The sequence below is a fragment of the Anticarsia gemmatalis genome, chromosome 18 (assembly GCF_050436995.1).
Source record: "Anticarsia gemmatalis isolate Benzon Research Colony breed Stoneville strain chromosome 18, ilAntGemm2 primary, whole genome shotgun sequence".
Taxonomy (NCBI): Eukaryota; Metazoa; Arthropoda; class Insecta; order Lepidoptera; family Erebidae; genus Anticarsia; species Anticarsia gemmatalis.
Genome location: NC_134762.1, coordinates 2,505,865 through 2,525,219, shown reverse-complemented (window position 1 = coordinate 2,525,219; position 19,355 = coordinate 2,505,865). Strand labels below are relative to the sequence as shown.

The window sequence follows — 19,355 nt, the reverse complement described above, 5'->3', positions numbered from 1 at the left end:
CTCGTCCTAACCCTCTGCGTTATAACACGTTACCCCTCGGTGAGACAGGTAACGAATGTCAAAGATCTTTGAAAATGACAGCCGGGACCGATATAATTCAAAGAGCCTTCCGAAACACGGAGGAAATCGGTCTGTTAATAAGGATACCCATCCAAAGGCTAACCTCGACAAGCGTAACTTAACTGCGCAACTATTGTTACTTCACGAGTCCTTCTTACATTAGTATTAATAAGAAACTGTTTATGAATAAAATGTCAATCATCTGTTCTCGCAATACTACGAGTAACATTCCGACTGGAATAGAGTACTGAATGGCAAATTTTCACGTGTCAAAGTGCTCAACTGTCACAAATACGCGTTGACGTTTTTATTTCACAATTCGCTGGTGGTTGAGCACCGTGGGCACTCGGCCGTAGTTTATGTAAATACACGTCTGATGCAGTGGGGACTGGGGTGCGGCGCGTATCTCCGCCGTCGCGTGTACCGTGCTATGTAAATGTGTGACGTCATTATGTAATCTTTTATTATATAGTATTATGCGGTTAGTGTGTTGTTGTTATTACGTTGATGGAACGCTATGATTGGTATTACAGAAGTGTTTAATTTAAAATTTGGTGTGCGAGACATTAAGTTTGTGATACAGACTCCAATCGTTTGTGTATAACTGTGCCTAAAGTACTGAACAACATTGTTAAAGCTAAAGGAAAATCTGGGAGGCCGGAGGAAGTTAGAAAAATAGAAAGAAATCAATGTCATGAGACAAAGTGAATCCATTCTTAAATGTTAAATACCCTTCAATAAGCTGACATTACTGGCTGATCAGATTGGTCAGTTAGGGAGCAATGGCAAAATTTTGAAAAACATTGCTTTTCTTACACTTTTTACAATGCAACATAATTAACAGATTAAAAGTAATATCTAGCAGTCAGCCAAAATCCTCAGAACATCAACACGAAACTGAGAAATTCGCAAACGAAACACGCTACGAAATTTCTGGCAAACAGAATACAAATACCAAATTAAGCCTGACGAAAACTACATTCAGGAGTTTTGTACTTCTGTAGGTACAAGTGAATCAGTATTCCGGACTAGTCACGTAATACCACCGTTACTACGACATTTTGAGGGTAGAACGCGTTTATCTGAACAAATATCAAGAATATTCAATACAACGTGAAATATGACCGGATTTTTTTTGGTTTTTATTTATAAGTAAAACTAGGGTATGCTGATTTATTGTTTAAATTTAAATATGGTATAAATAATTCGGATTGCGTAAACTTCAGAGGATTTCGTTGAATTGACTTCAGTTTAAGTTTGGCAACGAAAAAGTGCACAAAAAGGAGTAGAATTTTTCAAGTATGTCAAACCCTAGAAGTTACACCCTTTCTTCTGAAAACCAACCCTATGCTCGCATATAATTTATCTAGTAAGACTAGGTACTGTACCAATTCAGTCTTTCTATGATTACTTTGCTTGTGACCCTTCAGAAATCACATCTATCGCTACTTTCTATCAACTTCTCTTCCAATAAACTATTATTTTCAAACATCTACAAGCACCACTCGTAACTTCCAAGTCTCCCCAACACGGCACGCACCTGCCTCACTTGATTGTTCCCTTCCGCCCTTCACAACGTAGATAAAAAATATCTCCCTACTACCTACCATATGCAGGCGTGCGTGACCGGTAATAAGAAACAGTGGAAACACGACTGTGGAGGCATAAAGGTAAGGCAAGGTGTCCAGGAATAGCGATCACTATCAACTGGATCGATTCTAATGTGGTTCTTATGCAGATTCTTGGTAAAAAAAGGGGAATAGGAAAGAAACATTTCTTTGATATTTTTTCGATAAGTTACCTTTAATTTTGTAATCTACATAACTAATACGCCCAAATGTTGTACAAAGCACGGAGTGGTACAATTTTAAGGCAGGTAAAAAAGCCTTTCCTTTCGTCTCTTTGCATTTGACAGTAGTTGATTGTCATGCTACTACTTGTAATCATTTAAGTAATTGTTTGTACAGACAAATAGCCTGGATTTGATACACGTTGTAATCAAAGACATAGTAATATTATAGTCTATTTATTTGTAAGTTCAAAGTACTACGCACCGGTCATAATTTATTTAACATGTTAACGGAAATCACTAATCAGCAGAATCGGTAGACGGAAATCCTTCGAGTAAATTTATAATGGGCATACCCATTAAAATAACAGATTAGTTGCAGCAAATGTTAATTTTAGTATGTATTATGTAAATTAACTTTATCAGGCACATAACAATACATATACGTAAGATTGGAAAACAAACACAATTATATTTATTTTCTATTCTAATCTATACTTGGTAGACACATACGAGGCCTGCCAAAAACTATTATTTCCGAAAAAACATACTTCCGGTATAAGTAAGACACAATTCCATTTATCCCGTTAATTTGACGCACATGCCTGTAATTTACAATTTACACTTTCTAACATAAGTAATCAATAATGACAAAAGTATTCATTTTGAAAAACACAAAATTGTAAAGCTATAAAGAAAAGAAGACAATCAAAGGGCATCGAGTCCTCTTATTTGTACATACAATATCCTTTCCTAAAACATATTTAATGTAATTTTTTATCAAGTTATTAATAACTATATGAGTGAATGGTTTCCGCAGTAGGGTATTATTTATAGTATAGTTTTACGAGCAGTAGCAGCGGATGAGCGAGCGGGTGTTTCACTATAAAATGTATTCTCGATAGTGTGAACTAGATAGCTACCATCTTTGATCGTGGAGAATGATTGGATGGTAATAAATCATGGAAATAAGGGCGTGAGTTGATATTGTATATAAACACTTTCAGTTAATCGGACAGCAACTTTACAAAGTAAAAATATTGTGGTAAAAATAAATTAACAACAAGACAACATATCTAAACACTTTTGTTTCTATCAATCATTAAACTATTGAATAATAGCTAAATAATAGTCATTGTAATTAATAAAAAGTAATTTTTCTAAAAAAGGTATTTCGGTACCGAAAGTTAATACCGTCAACGTTTGACACCAATAAATTATTTGATGACTGAAATTAAAATTCTGAAATTCGCTAAAGATAAGAAATCCCCATAACTTTAACTGCAATAATAAAAATACAGTACTAAAATAAATTATGCATATTTTGCTACTTCCACTCTGTCAAATTCAATCTATTTTGATGGCTAATTCATAATCATATTTGACCCAATCCAAAGGTGGCGAAATATTCTTCCAAACTTTTGCTGCCAAATTACAAGTTCGTTCCCTACGTAAATTCAGGAGGTATTTGCTTTCCGTCAAAAGTTTGACTTGACTGCACAAACTTTGACCCATTTTGAATATATTTAAGGCCATGAGATACTAGCTTAGTGGGGCTTATAGCGGGTATTCTTGCTTATACAATACTTTGGTAATTGTCTACCCCAATATATCACTACAAAATAAATTCATTACATATTAAAACAAGTTCCACCAAATAAACACAAGTACCTACTACTGAACGAACTTACACACGAGAGATAGGCAGAATGATTCACGAGCAAAGCTTTAGTAAATAACGAGTACAACTGATAACAGTATTATTTTTAATCAGTGATATAAAAAGATGAAGAACATAGAATTTTTTGGTTCCGAAACCCAGGAGAGCAATGTCCGCTACTAGCTATTCTCTTACTCATACACATTACAACATCTAATAGGTACATCGAACAATAAAGGTACGAAATACCGTTGCGCTCTTTTTCTCATCTGAGTCACTGCTATTTCATTACAGTCGATTAAGTGTTCATCAGTTTACGTGTCCTGTCTAGTAAGGCTTACAGGATATTCTACGCTGTAATGCTCAAGTTTATCATGTATAAAATCAATAAAAGGGATGCAAGAAAAATAAAAAAGAGTATAGCTACTAATACACACATAACTTCGAAAAGTCATTGGTGTGTTGCCTCGGATTCGAACCTGCGACCACTGGCGTGGGAGGTGTCAACTTATACCACTCGGCTATCACTGCCTAGTAAGTACTAGTAAGTGCCTGCTAAGTATTAGAAATAATTATCACATGCTCCAACGGTGAAGGAAAACATCGTGAGGAAACCTTGCATGCCTAAAATTTGTTTAATACATTTATTGAGGGCATGCAAAGTCCCCAACCCGCACTTGGCCAGCGTGGTGGACTCAAGGCCTAACCCCTCCCTCATTACGGGAGGAGACCCTTGCCCAGCAGTGGGACAGTAATGGGTTACATTTATTATATAGCTACTTATGACATTCAATCGAGTTTGATACCATCTTCCAATCAAATAATTAAAACACAGGTTTACTTTTCGGATATTTCTGTTGTATTCAGCTTTCAATCTTCATTTTATCAATTAAATGCTAAGCTCCCACGCCCCAAAAGCTAATCCCAACACTCATTATGTCATTTAATTTCACGATCTATAAATAAGCTACTTATATCGTAAAATCGCTATACCATTCCGCGGCTTTAAGTCCGCAATCTTAATCGCAACAAACAACTTCGCTGTCACAGCGAGTTATCTCAACTGTGCACGAATCTTGTCAAAATAAGTCAGAAAATTCAAATCACCTGATCCCCCACGCGTTCTGTAAACATTTGAGGAGGGTAAGGTACCTGTTTACTTCCGTTACTAAGAAGGTACGTAGGCAAAACGACAGCTAGTGACAAAAAAAATGTTTACATGGAAAACGAAACATGTGTGGAGTTTTGAGTGAGTGCACTAAAACAAAAACACTTTGTTTTGTTTGAGTAAACAATTCGTCTGTCTGCAGAAGTTGTTTCAAAGGAAAGAGATACGAGACGAAAAATGGCTAAGCCTAAATTCAAGCAGTGCATCGCTAGAATTTCGGCTTAGCAATTTCTCGAAAGTTGGAAGCCGTAGTATGCGTATTTTCGGAGTATAAGCAAAGTATTGCATAGAGCAGCCGTATTTTCAAGACATATTATAGCTATATTTCGTAGCCACCAAGTTTCAGAGATTATTATAGCTATATTTCGTAGCCACCAAGTTTTGTACTAGACTGAATGATTCTTTCAATGATATCCGTACATTTTTTGGCCGAGAAACAAAAAGTTGGATGATCAACAAAATGTACATATTTGCTGAAACAAATAAGGTATTTTTTGTCATACTTTGCGGAACATTAGTCACGCAGCGAATTGACCAATCACAATTGAGTGCAACGTTTTGACTTGCAGAACGAATTGCCACTTAATAACGTCACTGTTTAATAAAGTTCAATTATAAACATGTATGACTGGACGTGTTCACGCAAACTAACACGACTTTTAACCCAGGGTTACCAGGTTCTATTGTACTCAACCCCTTACACTACCATTCTCTTCCTGTTTTATTTTCACAGGCAGAACAATTTTCAAAATGACACTACTATTCTGTCTAAACATCTTTTGAGAAATCTCAAGCTACCCCTAAAGTCACCCCAATACCCGAGACCGGCAAGCTTTTCAAAGCACCCTTCACCCTTAAACATCTTAAACCACAAACCAAAACCTTACTTCCGTTTAAAGATTAACAACAAAATTGAACAAACCTTTGAGGAAGGATATAAAGCACCCCTTATTGTTTCAAAGGTTAAAAAGAAACCTTCTCAATTGTAAACAACTGATATTTATTCATCAGAAATGCAATTTCAACTTCGGAAATGGCATCGCAAAATCATCACATGCTTACATATTGGACCTTTGACTTTTTACTATCTAATAAGGAAGCAATACGGGCAATGCCGTCGATCGTAAAAAAACTGTCACAAAGATTTATGTAGAGACAAAGTTTACCATCAAATAAGTAATCAGATAAAATAGGATCGTATGGCTTTAGCTGGCTTTCGAAGACGGGAGTGATAATGGGAGTAAGACAGTGTACGCTTGGCTGTTAATACTGGAAACTAAAACTGTAACTCAATAGTAGAAATAATTGATAGCATCTCGATAAGCTACTTCGATTCTGTGTCATTGCTAATAATACAAACTTACAACTCAATCACAACGAAAACTATCGCATGATCAGGTACTCACTTCTCGAAATGTTTAGACAGTAACAATACAAAGAAAAACACAGCTGTTATTTTTTTATCGATCACGCAACTGCCAGAACGTTCCTTAAGGATAGGGAAGAAAGCAACCAAACTTGTAACCGCATTACGGCATAAATATCTCCATATCATGCACAAACGCAGACGAACAGGTACCAACATAAAGGTGACTCACGATGCCATCAGGCCCATTTGCCAACAGATTGCTCGCCGTGACGAGAATGCGATCCACTCCGCTGTCATTAACGATCATACACTTAAATCCACCCTTTATTCCTACACACCCAAGGTCGATATTTCTATACACAACACACGAAAGCAATTAGGGTCGTTATCGTGATGAGTAAGATTATTGGCGGATTCTTGTACAACGAATTTTTTTTAACAATTATTTTGTTCGTTGCGTAAGACAATTAAGTTTTGAATACAGTGTCACGTTTTTTACTTTGGTTATTTTAATGTAATTAAATAAACACGCGTTACGCTTAAAATATTGTGTTAGTCATACTGGTGTGACTATCTAGTGGAAAAACTCATCTACTATGCGCTAATGAGTTCATGATTGTATTCACAATATAGACATGTGAAATATGAGTAAATGCTGATATTTTGTTAAAGTGGAAGTAAGACTGAAAACTGGTCTAAGCATAGAAATGATGAAGTCAAAGAAACTCCATAAAAAAAAACGAATATTGTGCCTAAATTGAATTACCTGATACGTGAGCACTGACTTGGGCCACTAAGAGTAAGCTTAAAAAATAGGGCAAGATAGATTACTAAATAAAAACTATGTACTATTGAACCGTCAAGGATGAAAAGTTTCATTAATCAAACTCTTTAAAAGTACACCACTCGATAATGTTATCACTGACAGTAATAGTTACTAATAGTCTGGACAAACTATCATTCAATTCCACTACACAGTGACAAGCATTCCGTTGAAGTTTGTTGCCATTATTTCCAAGTAATAGTGGGTAATGGTAATAAATGTAACGAATGACCTAATCCAACAACCCACGGACCACGGTGTTGAATTGGAACGACTGCACCTGTTCGTTAACCTGTTCTAACAAGCTGCTAACGAAGTAGACAGTATCTTGAGTTATTATATTTGCTGTTAATGTAAGCTTGAAATGTCTAGATTTATTACAACTTTGGAATATAGGAGAATATAATATACTAGCCGACCCGCGCAACTTCGCTTGCGTCACATAAGAGAGAATGGGTCAAAAATTTTCCCCATTTTTGTAACATTTTTCGTTGCTACTTCACTCCTATTGGTCGTAGCGTGATGAAATATAGCCTATAGCCTTCCTCGATAAATGGACTATCTAACACTGAAAGAATTTTTCAAGTAGTTCCTGAGATTAGCGCGTTCAAACAAACAAACAAACAATCAAATAAACAAACAAACTCTTCAGCTTTATAATATTAGTATAGATATTCTCTGAATGCAGATTTTTAACACCTAAACTATAGAAATAGTTTAAAATGCTGAAAGATGGGCGCTGAAGAAATGCTCAGGTCCTGCGCGGGGCTTTTTTATATAGTGGACGGACTAGGATAATTGGGATTCAAAAATAATCCTAATCTGACTGTCATATCACAGCTGTCATATCAAACCTGCTGCTAAAATATGACAGAATTCATAAATGTAGATAATGCATAAAAAGCTTGCAGAGCTCCTAATACGTGGCGTTCTTTAGTCTCTACCTAATTTTGCTTATCCTTCATGCAGTGGGATGATGATAATATAGACTTCAAGTTTCCTTGCATTGAAGGGTGCAGCATAAATTATTTCAATAATACAACATTTTACTAAACTGCAATCGCGAAAGTAGCAAAGAAAATGTATAACAACTTCCTTGTGCTCATGTAGGGTGTAAGAGAGACGCAGTTAAGGTACAAAGCAGAAACATCGCATAGCTGTTTGGTTAACCGCAACCTCTGAGTAACACGACACCCCGCGTACTTCGCACTTGTCGCCGCATACTGCTTTATATGTTTACTTCAAATTTCAAATTTAACCCATTAATGTCCCACTGCTGGGCAAGGGTCGCCTCCCGTAATGAGGGAGGGGTTAGGCCTTGAGTCCACTATGTTATGTCTATGTTTACTACTTAGGTGTAATGAATTTATGGTGAAAATTTTCTTGAGATTCTTTATACGAGGTTCAAGCTGTTATATTAATGTGTGAAGTTGAGCTGGTCCAATATAAGGATCTCAACTCAACGTAAACTAGCTACAAGCCGCGAAAATACCTTATGTAGAGTAACAAATTAAGGTATGTATTATCAATTCACATTCGGCTATGAACTACAAATGATAATAATATGCTTGTTTAAAGCAATATGTAAAACAACATCTTTCAGAAACAATTTCTTACAGCACTCCATATCTCAATTAGTACCAGAAACATCACAATCCTTCTGTTATTACCACCGGAAATAGGCTTACTATAAGAAGCCTACTCACAAAAAGTATTGCCAATTAAAACAGCGTAACAAATCCTCTTCAACATAAAATCTTAATCAAGACCTCCACTAACTAGCCAGTACGTAACAGTAGTTAACAAAACCGCAAAGCTGTTAAACTGTCAGTATATAAGTTACGGCTTCAAACAGAGCAACACAAACGCCGGAAACGTACCATAAAAATAAACAGTGAGTGTGTTCAAAGAAAGCAAACCTATAAATTGTGTGCTCGTCTAACTGGGGAGGGTAAACTAGTAGTCTTTGAGACGTAGGGAAAAAACTTTACTAACATCATTAAGATTGTAAGAATCACAGATAGGAAAAAGTAAAGTTAGTAGCTCATATCGCTCCTTGAATACAAAAGGGCCACAAATCGAAATCTATAAATTTTACAGGACAAATTTTTGAAACTGTTTTTTTATAACATTTCATATATTTATTTATTAAATATAAGATGTTTATATATCATTAGATGCGTATTTTTTAGCTCTATCATTCCACAAAATAAACTTTGTAATAGCTGTTACCTATTAAGAGAAAAAAGCATATAAGTCCCTTTTGCATTCAAAATTTGAACCAATATTATCAGAAGTATGTCAAAAATTAAACACAGTTTTACAAATAAAAATGGTTAATTGTACTTTTTTGGTAAAAAAACCGTATCAAAAAGTTTAATAATAATTACTTAGTAAAACAAACTGAATAGACCAGGAAAACATTGTATTAAACAATCTAAATGAAAAAATCTTAACTTTTTATTAAATAAGTAAAATTATTGAGATCAACTTTGTGCGTAACTTTCATTATTTAGTAAAATTAAACATCAATCATCATCATCAATCAATGGGTAACGTGACGAGTAGACTGAGTGCAGCAGGAGTATTAAAGAAATAAGATAATAGAAAAGGTTTTTGAGTTTTATAAGCCTTTATATTTAGCATTCGAGGATTATTCCAAAGCTTTTGACAACATTACTCATTCACACTCCATCCAAGTCCTACTTAAAGATACTATGTAGAATCGAACCTTCATACATCATACTCATCAAAGCAATAGACAACAATATCATTCCAAATCCAAAGAAGCGTGAAACAGGGAGACCCGCTATCTCCCAAATTATTTACCAGCACCCTCAGATAAATTTTCAGGAGCCTGGCGGTGTTATGGCAATCAAAAGCATAGTTGTAAGTGGTAAACAGTTAACAAACCATTGTTTTGTAGATGACATAGTCCTCTTCTCTTTTTCGGCATCGGAACTCGAATCAATGCTCAAAGATCTGAGCACGGCAAACCTTCAGATTGGACTGAGTAAGAACCGTACAAAAACCCAGGTTATGACCAACAACACAAAACGTAGGGTCGAGGTAGACGGGCACGTCATAGACTATGTCGACGAGTATGCTTGCTAGGGGCAGATAACCTCTTTTAACAACCGACGGGACAAAGAGTTGGACAAACGTGTCACAAGTGCCTGAAAGAGATCCTGGTTCAGGAAAGAGCTAATGAAGGGTAACCTTCCACTGTCACTGAAGTGAAAGCTCGTCGACATGTTTATACCTACTACCCGTCCTTACCTACGCTGCCCAAACATGGTCCCTTACGGAAAACCAGAAAGAGCCAGAGAGCGATGGAGCATAGTATATTATGCATCAAAAGAACAGATCACGTCCGAAATTATATACTGCGTTCCCAAACTCGCATAGCCGATGTAAGGGAGAAGACCGCCTGGCTGAAATGGAACTGAGCCGGCCACGTTATCCATATGCATTCAGAAAGGTGGACCCGCATATCTACCAACTGGATGCCAGAAGATGGTCATAGCAGACGCGGGAGACTTAAATGGAGATGGTGGGATGACCTAGACGCATTTGAAAAGGACTGGTCGGATCTTGCCCCTGAAAGAGGAATTTGAAAAGAAAGGGTGCCTCTTTACTTTGCCTGCATCAAAATGTATTATTTTGTTTTTAAAATTGTAACGAAAACTAAAATTATTATCATACCAAACGGTCATATTTCTGGCCTTCCCATTCTAGCACGCTAAAAATGATTATTTATTCCACAACAATTTAATGCAAAAGGGACGTATTTCAAAATATGCTACTGTTATATTACAAAATATAATAACAAATACTAGTGTTTGAATGCAAAACAGTCGTTTTCAGAAATATGACACTTTTGCATTACAAAATATGGTAACAATTAATACTATAGTTAGAATGTAAAAAGGACGTTTTCCAAAATATGGCAGTTTTGTATTGTAAAATATAATCACATTAACTTGAAATTTTGCTCCCAACACAGACATATTTTGGATTGTGGCACTTTTTCATGCAACTGCCGAGCATTTGCGTTGAATCTCCGGGCGCAACTCAAAGAGTGGCTCTTTTGCACTGACATTACCTGTCAAAGTGAGCTAATGCAAAAAGGGCAGTAAGTCAGTGCAGCCATAATATAAGCAAAAATGATGGGGGTTTTTTTTTACTATAAAATATAGTCGGTTCAGGTGTCATTTTTGCAATAAAACGATTTTCATTTTTTTTTGAGTTGTGGCCCTTTTGCATTGAAGGAGCGAATTATGTGTAATGAATGGGTGCTTTTAAAAGTATTTGAAATCCTACTTGAATCTAACAATACATAATTTATTTATAACGAAAGTTATGTTTGCCTCGGAAACAGTTGATGCAATTTCTTCTAACAATACGTCCAAAAATGTTTTCGTGACCATTGCTTTTTATAGTTCCTTTTATATATTAAAGACCCCAAAATATACCTATGTTTACATGAAGAGTAGTCAAAAATAATTTTTATAAAGGTAAAGTTGGCAAAATCATACAATTCCTTTCATAATCGTTCAGAGCCTTATCAGGACTAATATCTATTTTTACCCCTACCACATGTTTTCAGACATCAACACATGATGGAAATGATATCGCAACATTCGAGTCAGCGTCGAAGCGGAAACGCTCGGCGTTGGCGTGGAGCAATGTCACTCGGTCGGTCAGATAGTTCAGATACCGCGATATTAACGTAGGTTGTGCGCTCAGATTGGGTCAATGCCAATTACATTGGTAAGGGATAAGTAGCTTGTAAATCATAGTAATAGTCTAATAGCCTTAATGCTGGGCAACTACTGTGCACTACTTTCAGACAATGATACTTGCTTAAGATAAATTAATGAAACTAGTTTTTCATTCAATCTCTCTCAAACCAATTATTTGTCCAATAAATCTTAGGCAACATAATACTTTGCGACAATTTGCGACTAGGATATTACGGGTATTTATTCGTTTACCTAACGTAAAAAAAATAGCTAGGTAATTAGTATTTCAAAGAAAATCTAACCAGTAACATGCAAAAGCTCAGGTCAAATACAGTTTGTCATCTGTCGTATGTTGTTTTCACTAGAACAATAAGTGACACCAGGAAGAAGTCATAGCTGGTTATAAGTTTGAAGTACTGATTTATGCATTGGTCTTCACATCTTTTAGTTAGTGCTAAAGAAGTAGACTCACCTCGTCGGCCGGCTTGGTGGGCGTGATGGCGACAGTCTCGTTGAAGCAGAGACACGCGCAATAGTGTCTGTTGGCGTCCACGTCCGTCAGCACGGACACGTAGAACCGCGGCTCCGTGCGCTCTGTCGATAGCGCCCATCCTTGCGGCTGGCAGAACTGGGGAACAAATTCTATGGTTAATATTCTGATAAAGATAGCAATGAAAAACCTTTTTAAAAGAGTGAAGCAGAAAAATATTTGTGTAACTTAATAAGTTACCAATCCCCAACATGCACTTGGCCACCGTGGTGGACTCAAGGCTTAACTCCTCTGTCGTTTGGGTGGAGACCCTTGCCCAACAGTGGACAGTAACGGGTTAAAAAAAACTTAATCAGACAAATGGATGAAGAGTATTTAACTGTCAGTTAGGTACTGGGAAAATCAATCATTCAGCGTTCCTCTAATATGTTCTTTACGTATTCTAACAGCAACTCGTACCATATCAAGCTTTTTAAAAGATCAAAACTTAACTGTAATACATAATATCTAATAGCCTCCACCCTCGTGACCTTTCAGAGACAAGTATCGTTAAAGTATCAATATTTCAGACGTGACCCCGTTCATCCGAGACCCTACACTTATTGAAGTAGTTTGGGTCCTTCCACTCAAATGCCTGTTCCTACCTCAAGTTATTGCCGGGACGCCCGACCACCTTCTTCCCATACCATAGGGTATTATACTTTCGTTATTAAAACTATAGAAAATATCGACTACCAACAATATTAATACAATAACCGAAAGGAAAAATACTCGTAATTTTCACTGCCAAGTCACTGATTTGCATGATAATTTCGTACTTCAATCAATATTAAAACTAGAGGAATATGCTGAGCGGGGCGAAGTATATTCTAGTAAGTGAACCTTGCATTACATTTAAAACCAGATCTGGTACTCTAGGAGTTTCATTACATACCTTCTTTCCACTATATCCTGCCGTTCAATACTTTAGTAATGCCTTCTTTATTAACATGAATTGTATCATAACAGTTCTCAAATAACAATTATTTATCGTCCTTCGTCTACCGCAAAGGTCAACGAACGTTCAATCTTATAGGCGTATTTCCGTACTACAGTCGATAACGGTACCTATTCGCAATAAACTATAGTAAGTAACTCTTGGTATTCTCTGAACTAATGTCTTTATGTAATCGCGGAGACGTGCCAGCGTTGTAATCGTTTCCGATTAACCATGTTTGTTTAATCAATACGGTTGTACATCGAACCGGCTATTTGTAGAATCGTGTGAAGCCGAATAAGTTTACAATACTGGGTGAGCACGTTTGACATCATTTCGTTGTACTCAGTTGCAGGTTGACATTTTGCAATACTCCATAACTTTAGTTCACTATATATCTATATATATAAAATTCTTTCGGCACTGAGTGACTGACAGACAACGAACAACCGAAACTACAGAACGCAAGAATTTTGGCATGTATGTTCCTTGAAGAGTGTAGGACAGAAGAGCACTAAGAGAGGATTTTTGGAAATTCCACGCGGGTAAAACCGCGCTCGGAAAAATAGTTAATCATAAATGGCATGGAATCGGTAGTTCTATTCACGACATATTATTATTTGTAAGTAGATTAGAGAGAATCGAATGAAACCACTTTTATAAGAACTCTTGTGAAGTCTATCTGTCTGGGAGTATTCAAAGCTCAACAGCGCTTATGAAAATTCAATTTTGAAACATTGCCAGGTACTTTCACAATAGGAAAATCTGAATTCACACTTGAGCCGAACAATTTATTCAAGATATTGTTTTGAAATCAAACTACCTAGCAAGTTCTTTTGCCTGCCTGTATCTTATGGGACTACATTCAAGACGATCCGGGTTTTATTTCCGAGTCAAATCAATGATACTGAGATTTTAATTCTTACTGAAACAACCTCCAGAGCAGTCTGAAGCTTGGGACAGTCTCAAGAAAATAGGAACTAATAATAAATTAATCGACAAAACTTCTACCTCTGGCTAACCCTTTCTACATAACAGTCGGCGATGTCAATCTAGCCTGTCCGCCTACCTATTACTAGTGTAAGTGCAGCCTTGTATTCCAATAGGCTGTACTCGTATCAGACCCAAGTCCTTTAACTGTCGGTATCAAAGCAACAGTCAACGCGTATCAAACACTGGCCTTGCGCTACTTTATAGTGAACACTCGTTTAAATCAAATGAACTTTAAGTTAAGTAAGTACATATAGTGCTGCGTAAAGGTCTCTAGTTCGAAGTTTGCACCTGATTTTTTCTGAGAACTCATTAGTTTAGTTTTAAAGAAACTGTGCCTTAAAGCGACTATCGGTTATATTGTTAAATTATAAAGTATTTTCAATGAATTTATTACATTAGTGCATTGCTTATCTCAAGTTTCGGTCACGCGTACATATTAATGAAAATGACACATAGGTCGTGATAAATTGATTACTCATACGATTACTTTTCAAAGCAGCAAATCAAAAACACTAGCGGTACAATATTCTCTAATTTTAGGGCTATTTCTTATTTTTTAGTATCACAGGCAGGTTCATATTCCTTAAAATGCACATAGAAGCTGTTACCACGACTTAGTGAATATTTAAGAGAAAAACAGACCAATACAATGAGTGCCGAAGATTGAGTGCTCTACTTAAATCAATAAAAACAGGATGTTGTACAAAAACAATACCTATCTACTTGGTTTCAAATTATTCATTATTTATGTAACAACTATGTACAATTTGTTAAACAGGCTCCTTAACTAATAAAACATAATCTATTTGTATAACTAATGACAATAGTTTCAAATCGGAGTGCACTTTGTCCATGATAACAATGTGTGTAAACCCCGCGATAAACTGATTGTTTCCTAGTATCATAGTTAACACATTGTTATTTTCAAAATGTGTTTAATCAAACGGACTGGATCATTATAGTATTAACTGACGATAACTTCCAATAGAATTCAATAGGTTACTTTAGAAAGGCGTCGATACGATAGTTTTTGGAACGTTTATTTATTAGACAACTTATGTTTTTCTTTTTAAAAATGTCTAAGCATTTCTAGCTTAGCATTATGATATGAGAACCAATTTTCAAATCAATTGGCCAACCTAAAGTTGTTTAAGCTGATGCGCCCCAAAATTCCAATTGCTATCTTAATATACAACCGATAACTTGCAAAGCACGGAGACTATCCTTTCAAAACCTACTGAGCAGTTATCTATGATACATAAACTACTTTAAAGGTTACTTTCTATGCCGATCGTTTAACTACACTATCCTTTCAGTACAAATAGCAACGAACTCGCTTCCCAATCTAAAATTAAATTAAACCAATCAGCCATTTCTCTTTGCACTCACTTCCAACTTTCATCTAAAATGGTATTGTACTAAAAGGGTACATTCCTAGTAAAAGCTGTAACAATAGTGAGTCGGCAACAGTTTTCTTGTGCCTTTTCTCCGAAGAGATCGTTACTCTCCCACTTACTTCACAGGAATGTAATGGCCGACTGCTATTTGCAGAAATGGAAAAGTTCGAAGGAAAACAGACTTATGTTGGATTGTTTGCAAAAAAGTTTCCGTGTAAGCCGTTGGTAGGCTTTAGTTTTGTAGGCTTGCAGATTATGTGGAGTATGTTTGAGTAGATGGATGATGATATTATGCTGGTCAAGTAATATACTAAGTTTTCTCACACGAATATATACTACTGGCTATAATTAAATTAGATATATCGGTCACATGCCGTCTGAATAGCGTTTTCTATTATGGCAGTTAAATATTATTACGGAATTTATTTCTGAGGCGTCAAAAACAGAAAGCTTTAGAAAAACATGACATATGGTTGCAATTATAATATTAGCCTCGGTTTTGTTCTGAATAAGTGTCCGTTATCACGTGGAATTTTGACACTAGTTAACATTAATTTGCTAGCACTTTATCTTTCGGATAGGTTATAACATACTTATCCAGAAATCGTAAAATATCCCTTAGTCGGTTAAAGAAACTATGAACTACTTTTATTATTGTCTCCAATTCTATATGTTCAGTATAAAAAACAACTTTCTTTATTCTTCATTGAAACTTTTATTAGCAACAAAATACTATTTTAACAAGATTATTTAAATCGCCGGTCATTAACCTACAAAGTGAGATGTCGTTGACAGTGGGACCTTGACCACGTACCGCGGCATCACACAAACAATAAGAGTTTTCCCCATAACAACACGTTGGAATAAACTCGTTAATCTCGAGTGGCAATTAATGACGTCACTCGAACACAACGCGACGTGACGATAAGGGCGGCTATGTGTTGCATTGTGAAATTGTTTATTACTGCGTTTCGAAATAAATTTTCATAACATAATTTTAACGTTAATGTTGACCTACATAGCTAAAGAAAAAGATTCTGCCTGTTTCTACATATCAGAATCAATCAATTAACAGTAGTCTAAAAATACTTGTGATAAGAAATGTCTAATGCCTATCCAGTTTCCAGGATGGCTAACAATAATGACCTAGGCTTTTGCATAAAAGCTGGATAATATTTCATTTTCAAGTGCGCGGACACGTCTAACCCCTCGCCTGAACCGCAGATCGCCACTCGGTTAAACAACAACAAAAATAGTCTATACTTCATACTATAAACCATGACATTGATGTAAATCCATACTATAAGCCATGGCATTCGTTTAAAAAAATGGTCATTCTTATCACAGCACAGCAACAAATCTCGAAAGTCATTCAAACATTCCTTGGCATCATAATCACTACAGAATTTCACCAGTCGCTTCGGCGTCTCAGGAATTCCGTCCGCGAGTCATTAACGACGGGACATGTCAAAATCTAGACGTGCCTATAAAAAAAGTCCCACTGCTGTGTATTATTCACATCTGACAAGTGATAGATAAGTGCCGGCTGTTTACGATCACGCGTTATAATTGATTTCATTGCGGTGTGTTATTCGTGATGTATTTAAACTTCAAATTATAATTGTAACTAAATATTAACCAATATCTTTAAATTTTCGCTGCGCTTATGACCTCGAAATTATATGCCGTATTTGTAAAGACTACAATGTGTCCATGTCCACTGTCCATCAAAATTGAAAAAATAGAATAAATACGCATTCATTATCACAGACCATCATCAGTTCTATCAGCCACATAGCCATACATCCTATGTAGTTTACTTAAACTAACAAATTTTTCAAACACTTATTTTACCCATGTATTATTAAAATAGTAGTAAACTTACCCATCCTATACCGTCGTGGAAGGGAGTATCGTCCCAATTGGTCTCAGGAAACCGCTGGAGGACTACGCCACTGTTCAGACCGCCCCCTGAAACAATGAAAATTTACATGAAAATCACAGATTTAACTAAGGATATCAACTATTGACATTATAATCAATTTACACGTCCATTTACAGAAAATGTTTAGTTTATGATATTTTCAGACCAGTAAATTTCCAAATTGTACTGAGTAATATTCATTAACAAAAAGATATATGTTGGCAGAATACTATGCATTTTGCTATAGGATCCCAGCGGCATAGGTGTGATGAAAAAATACATAAAGTACTTCTTCTTTACTTTTCACCAGGTTTCGATGAAAAGTGGATCGTAATAAAATAATGGATAAGCCTATTCAATACTTAGTCACAATTTTATCCCAAATAGAATTGCTTTAATAAGCCTTAAGCGTTTTATCGCTAAGTTAACTATAAGCAGCTAAAGCCTCTGAAAGCTTAATTATAAAACTAATGAGTAAACCGGTAATATACGTAAAGAGGATTAACCAGAACTCGCGATAAGGTAATCTGCCGGTAAAATAAAGGTCGGCCACTTATTAAATAATCTTTTAAGGTCAAGTTTATCGATACTGACTTACATTACTTGCATTATGCAAGAGAGCAGTATAATGCGAGCATACAACGACATTAAAATATCAGCTGAATTCTTCGTACGTTTAATGTAAGTAGGTACCACATTTTAAATTATCTTACCAGCTTTTTAATTGTCTACCCGAATATTTGTAAAGGACGATACTCTAAAGTTGTCATGCCAGTAGATATTGGCGAATTAACATTATATGCCAGGACCAATTATTTAATTAACAGAATGGTTTGTTGTTGGTAACCATCAGCCTAGCCTTTCTTATCAGTAACCAGTATTTTACATGGAGCTACTACCTATTTGATCTCGACAACGCAGTTACCTTTATAGGTTATAACACTACAATATAGGTTATAACACCATATCCATCAGTAAGACTGGTTAGAGTTATAGAGTAGGCAATACTCATAGTACATCTGTGAGTATTCCTACTATATAGGTATCTGAAGGTTGCACAGGACTTTAAACAAAACACTATCACTACAGAAAATATTCAACTCAACATCAAAGTTAATAAAGGTCATTACCTCACTTTCCCCTTTTCATAAGAGTCCACGAAACAACAATCTAAGCGTTAAAACAATAGAAACAAACACCGTGGATCATAAGTTTACGTCACAGCAGAAAGTAAATCATAACATCAAGGTATTTAACGTTCTTAGAAAGCATGGTTCCGGTGGCGCGCCGGCGCAGGCCCTACATCGAGAACAATGTAATCGACGCTATATTTATGCGTAACGGAACGGAATTTGCATTTTACATCGCGAATGGAATGAACCAAAGAGGCTAGTGATGTACGTGATATCGAATCGAGGAATTAAGAGTACACAATATTATCGGTAAATATGCAGAGAAAAATATGGCTTTCCTCATCAGGGTCATCCACTGTGTTTTTTTAATGCAGGGCATCAGCCTTTTAACAAGAAAATTATACGACTTAATTTATATTTTGCAGCAGATTATGAAGAAAATATTTAAAAAACAATAGCAAGTGCAGCATTGAAGAAAAGTGAGTAGTTAATAGTTATTTTACGTCAAATATCAACGCGATCTCGCTAAAAGGACACAAATCTGTACCAAAAATCGATAGTTTAAAACATCGACAACATTGCATTGACACCACAACGGTCGGTCATACAATGAATGTAGAACGGTCACTACAATAAGTGGAGTCTCCATATTATCTGTGGCACACGTCAATACACCAAAACATTCGCTTATTGTTGTAAATAGGTTGTCTCGTTTACAAATGAATGCTAGCTACCGTGTATAGTTTTAAGGTTAGTGTAATAAATAACAGTTAGGTGTATGAAAAAAGTTCAGTGTCAGTGTTAATGTGGAGTTTACCTCCAAGCACG

The 19,355-nt window shown here is 36.0% G+C and overlaps 1 protein-coding gene across 2 annotated transcripts in view; it reads right to left on the bottom strand.

Annotated features, from left to right (window-relative positions):
* LOC142980720 (myotubularin-related protein 13-like) overlaps positions 1-19,355 on the bottom strand; it is a 56,897-nt gene that overhangs the window by 18,996 nt on the left and 18,546 nt on the right. For both annotated transcript variants that reach the window (XM_076126278.1, XM_076126279.1), the window contains exons 2-3: positions 17,356-17,441; positions 12,087-12,242 (exon numbers count right to left, since the gene is read on the bottom strand). In XM_076126278.1, the coding sequence (XP_075982393.1) occupies positions 12,087-12,242; positions 17,356-17,441 (242 nt within the window). The remainder of the gene's footprint in view (positions 1-12,086; positions 12,243-17,355; positions 17,442-19,355) is intronic.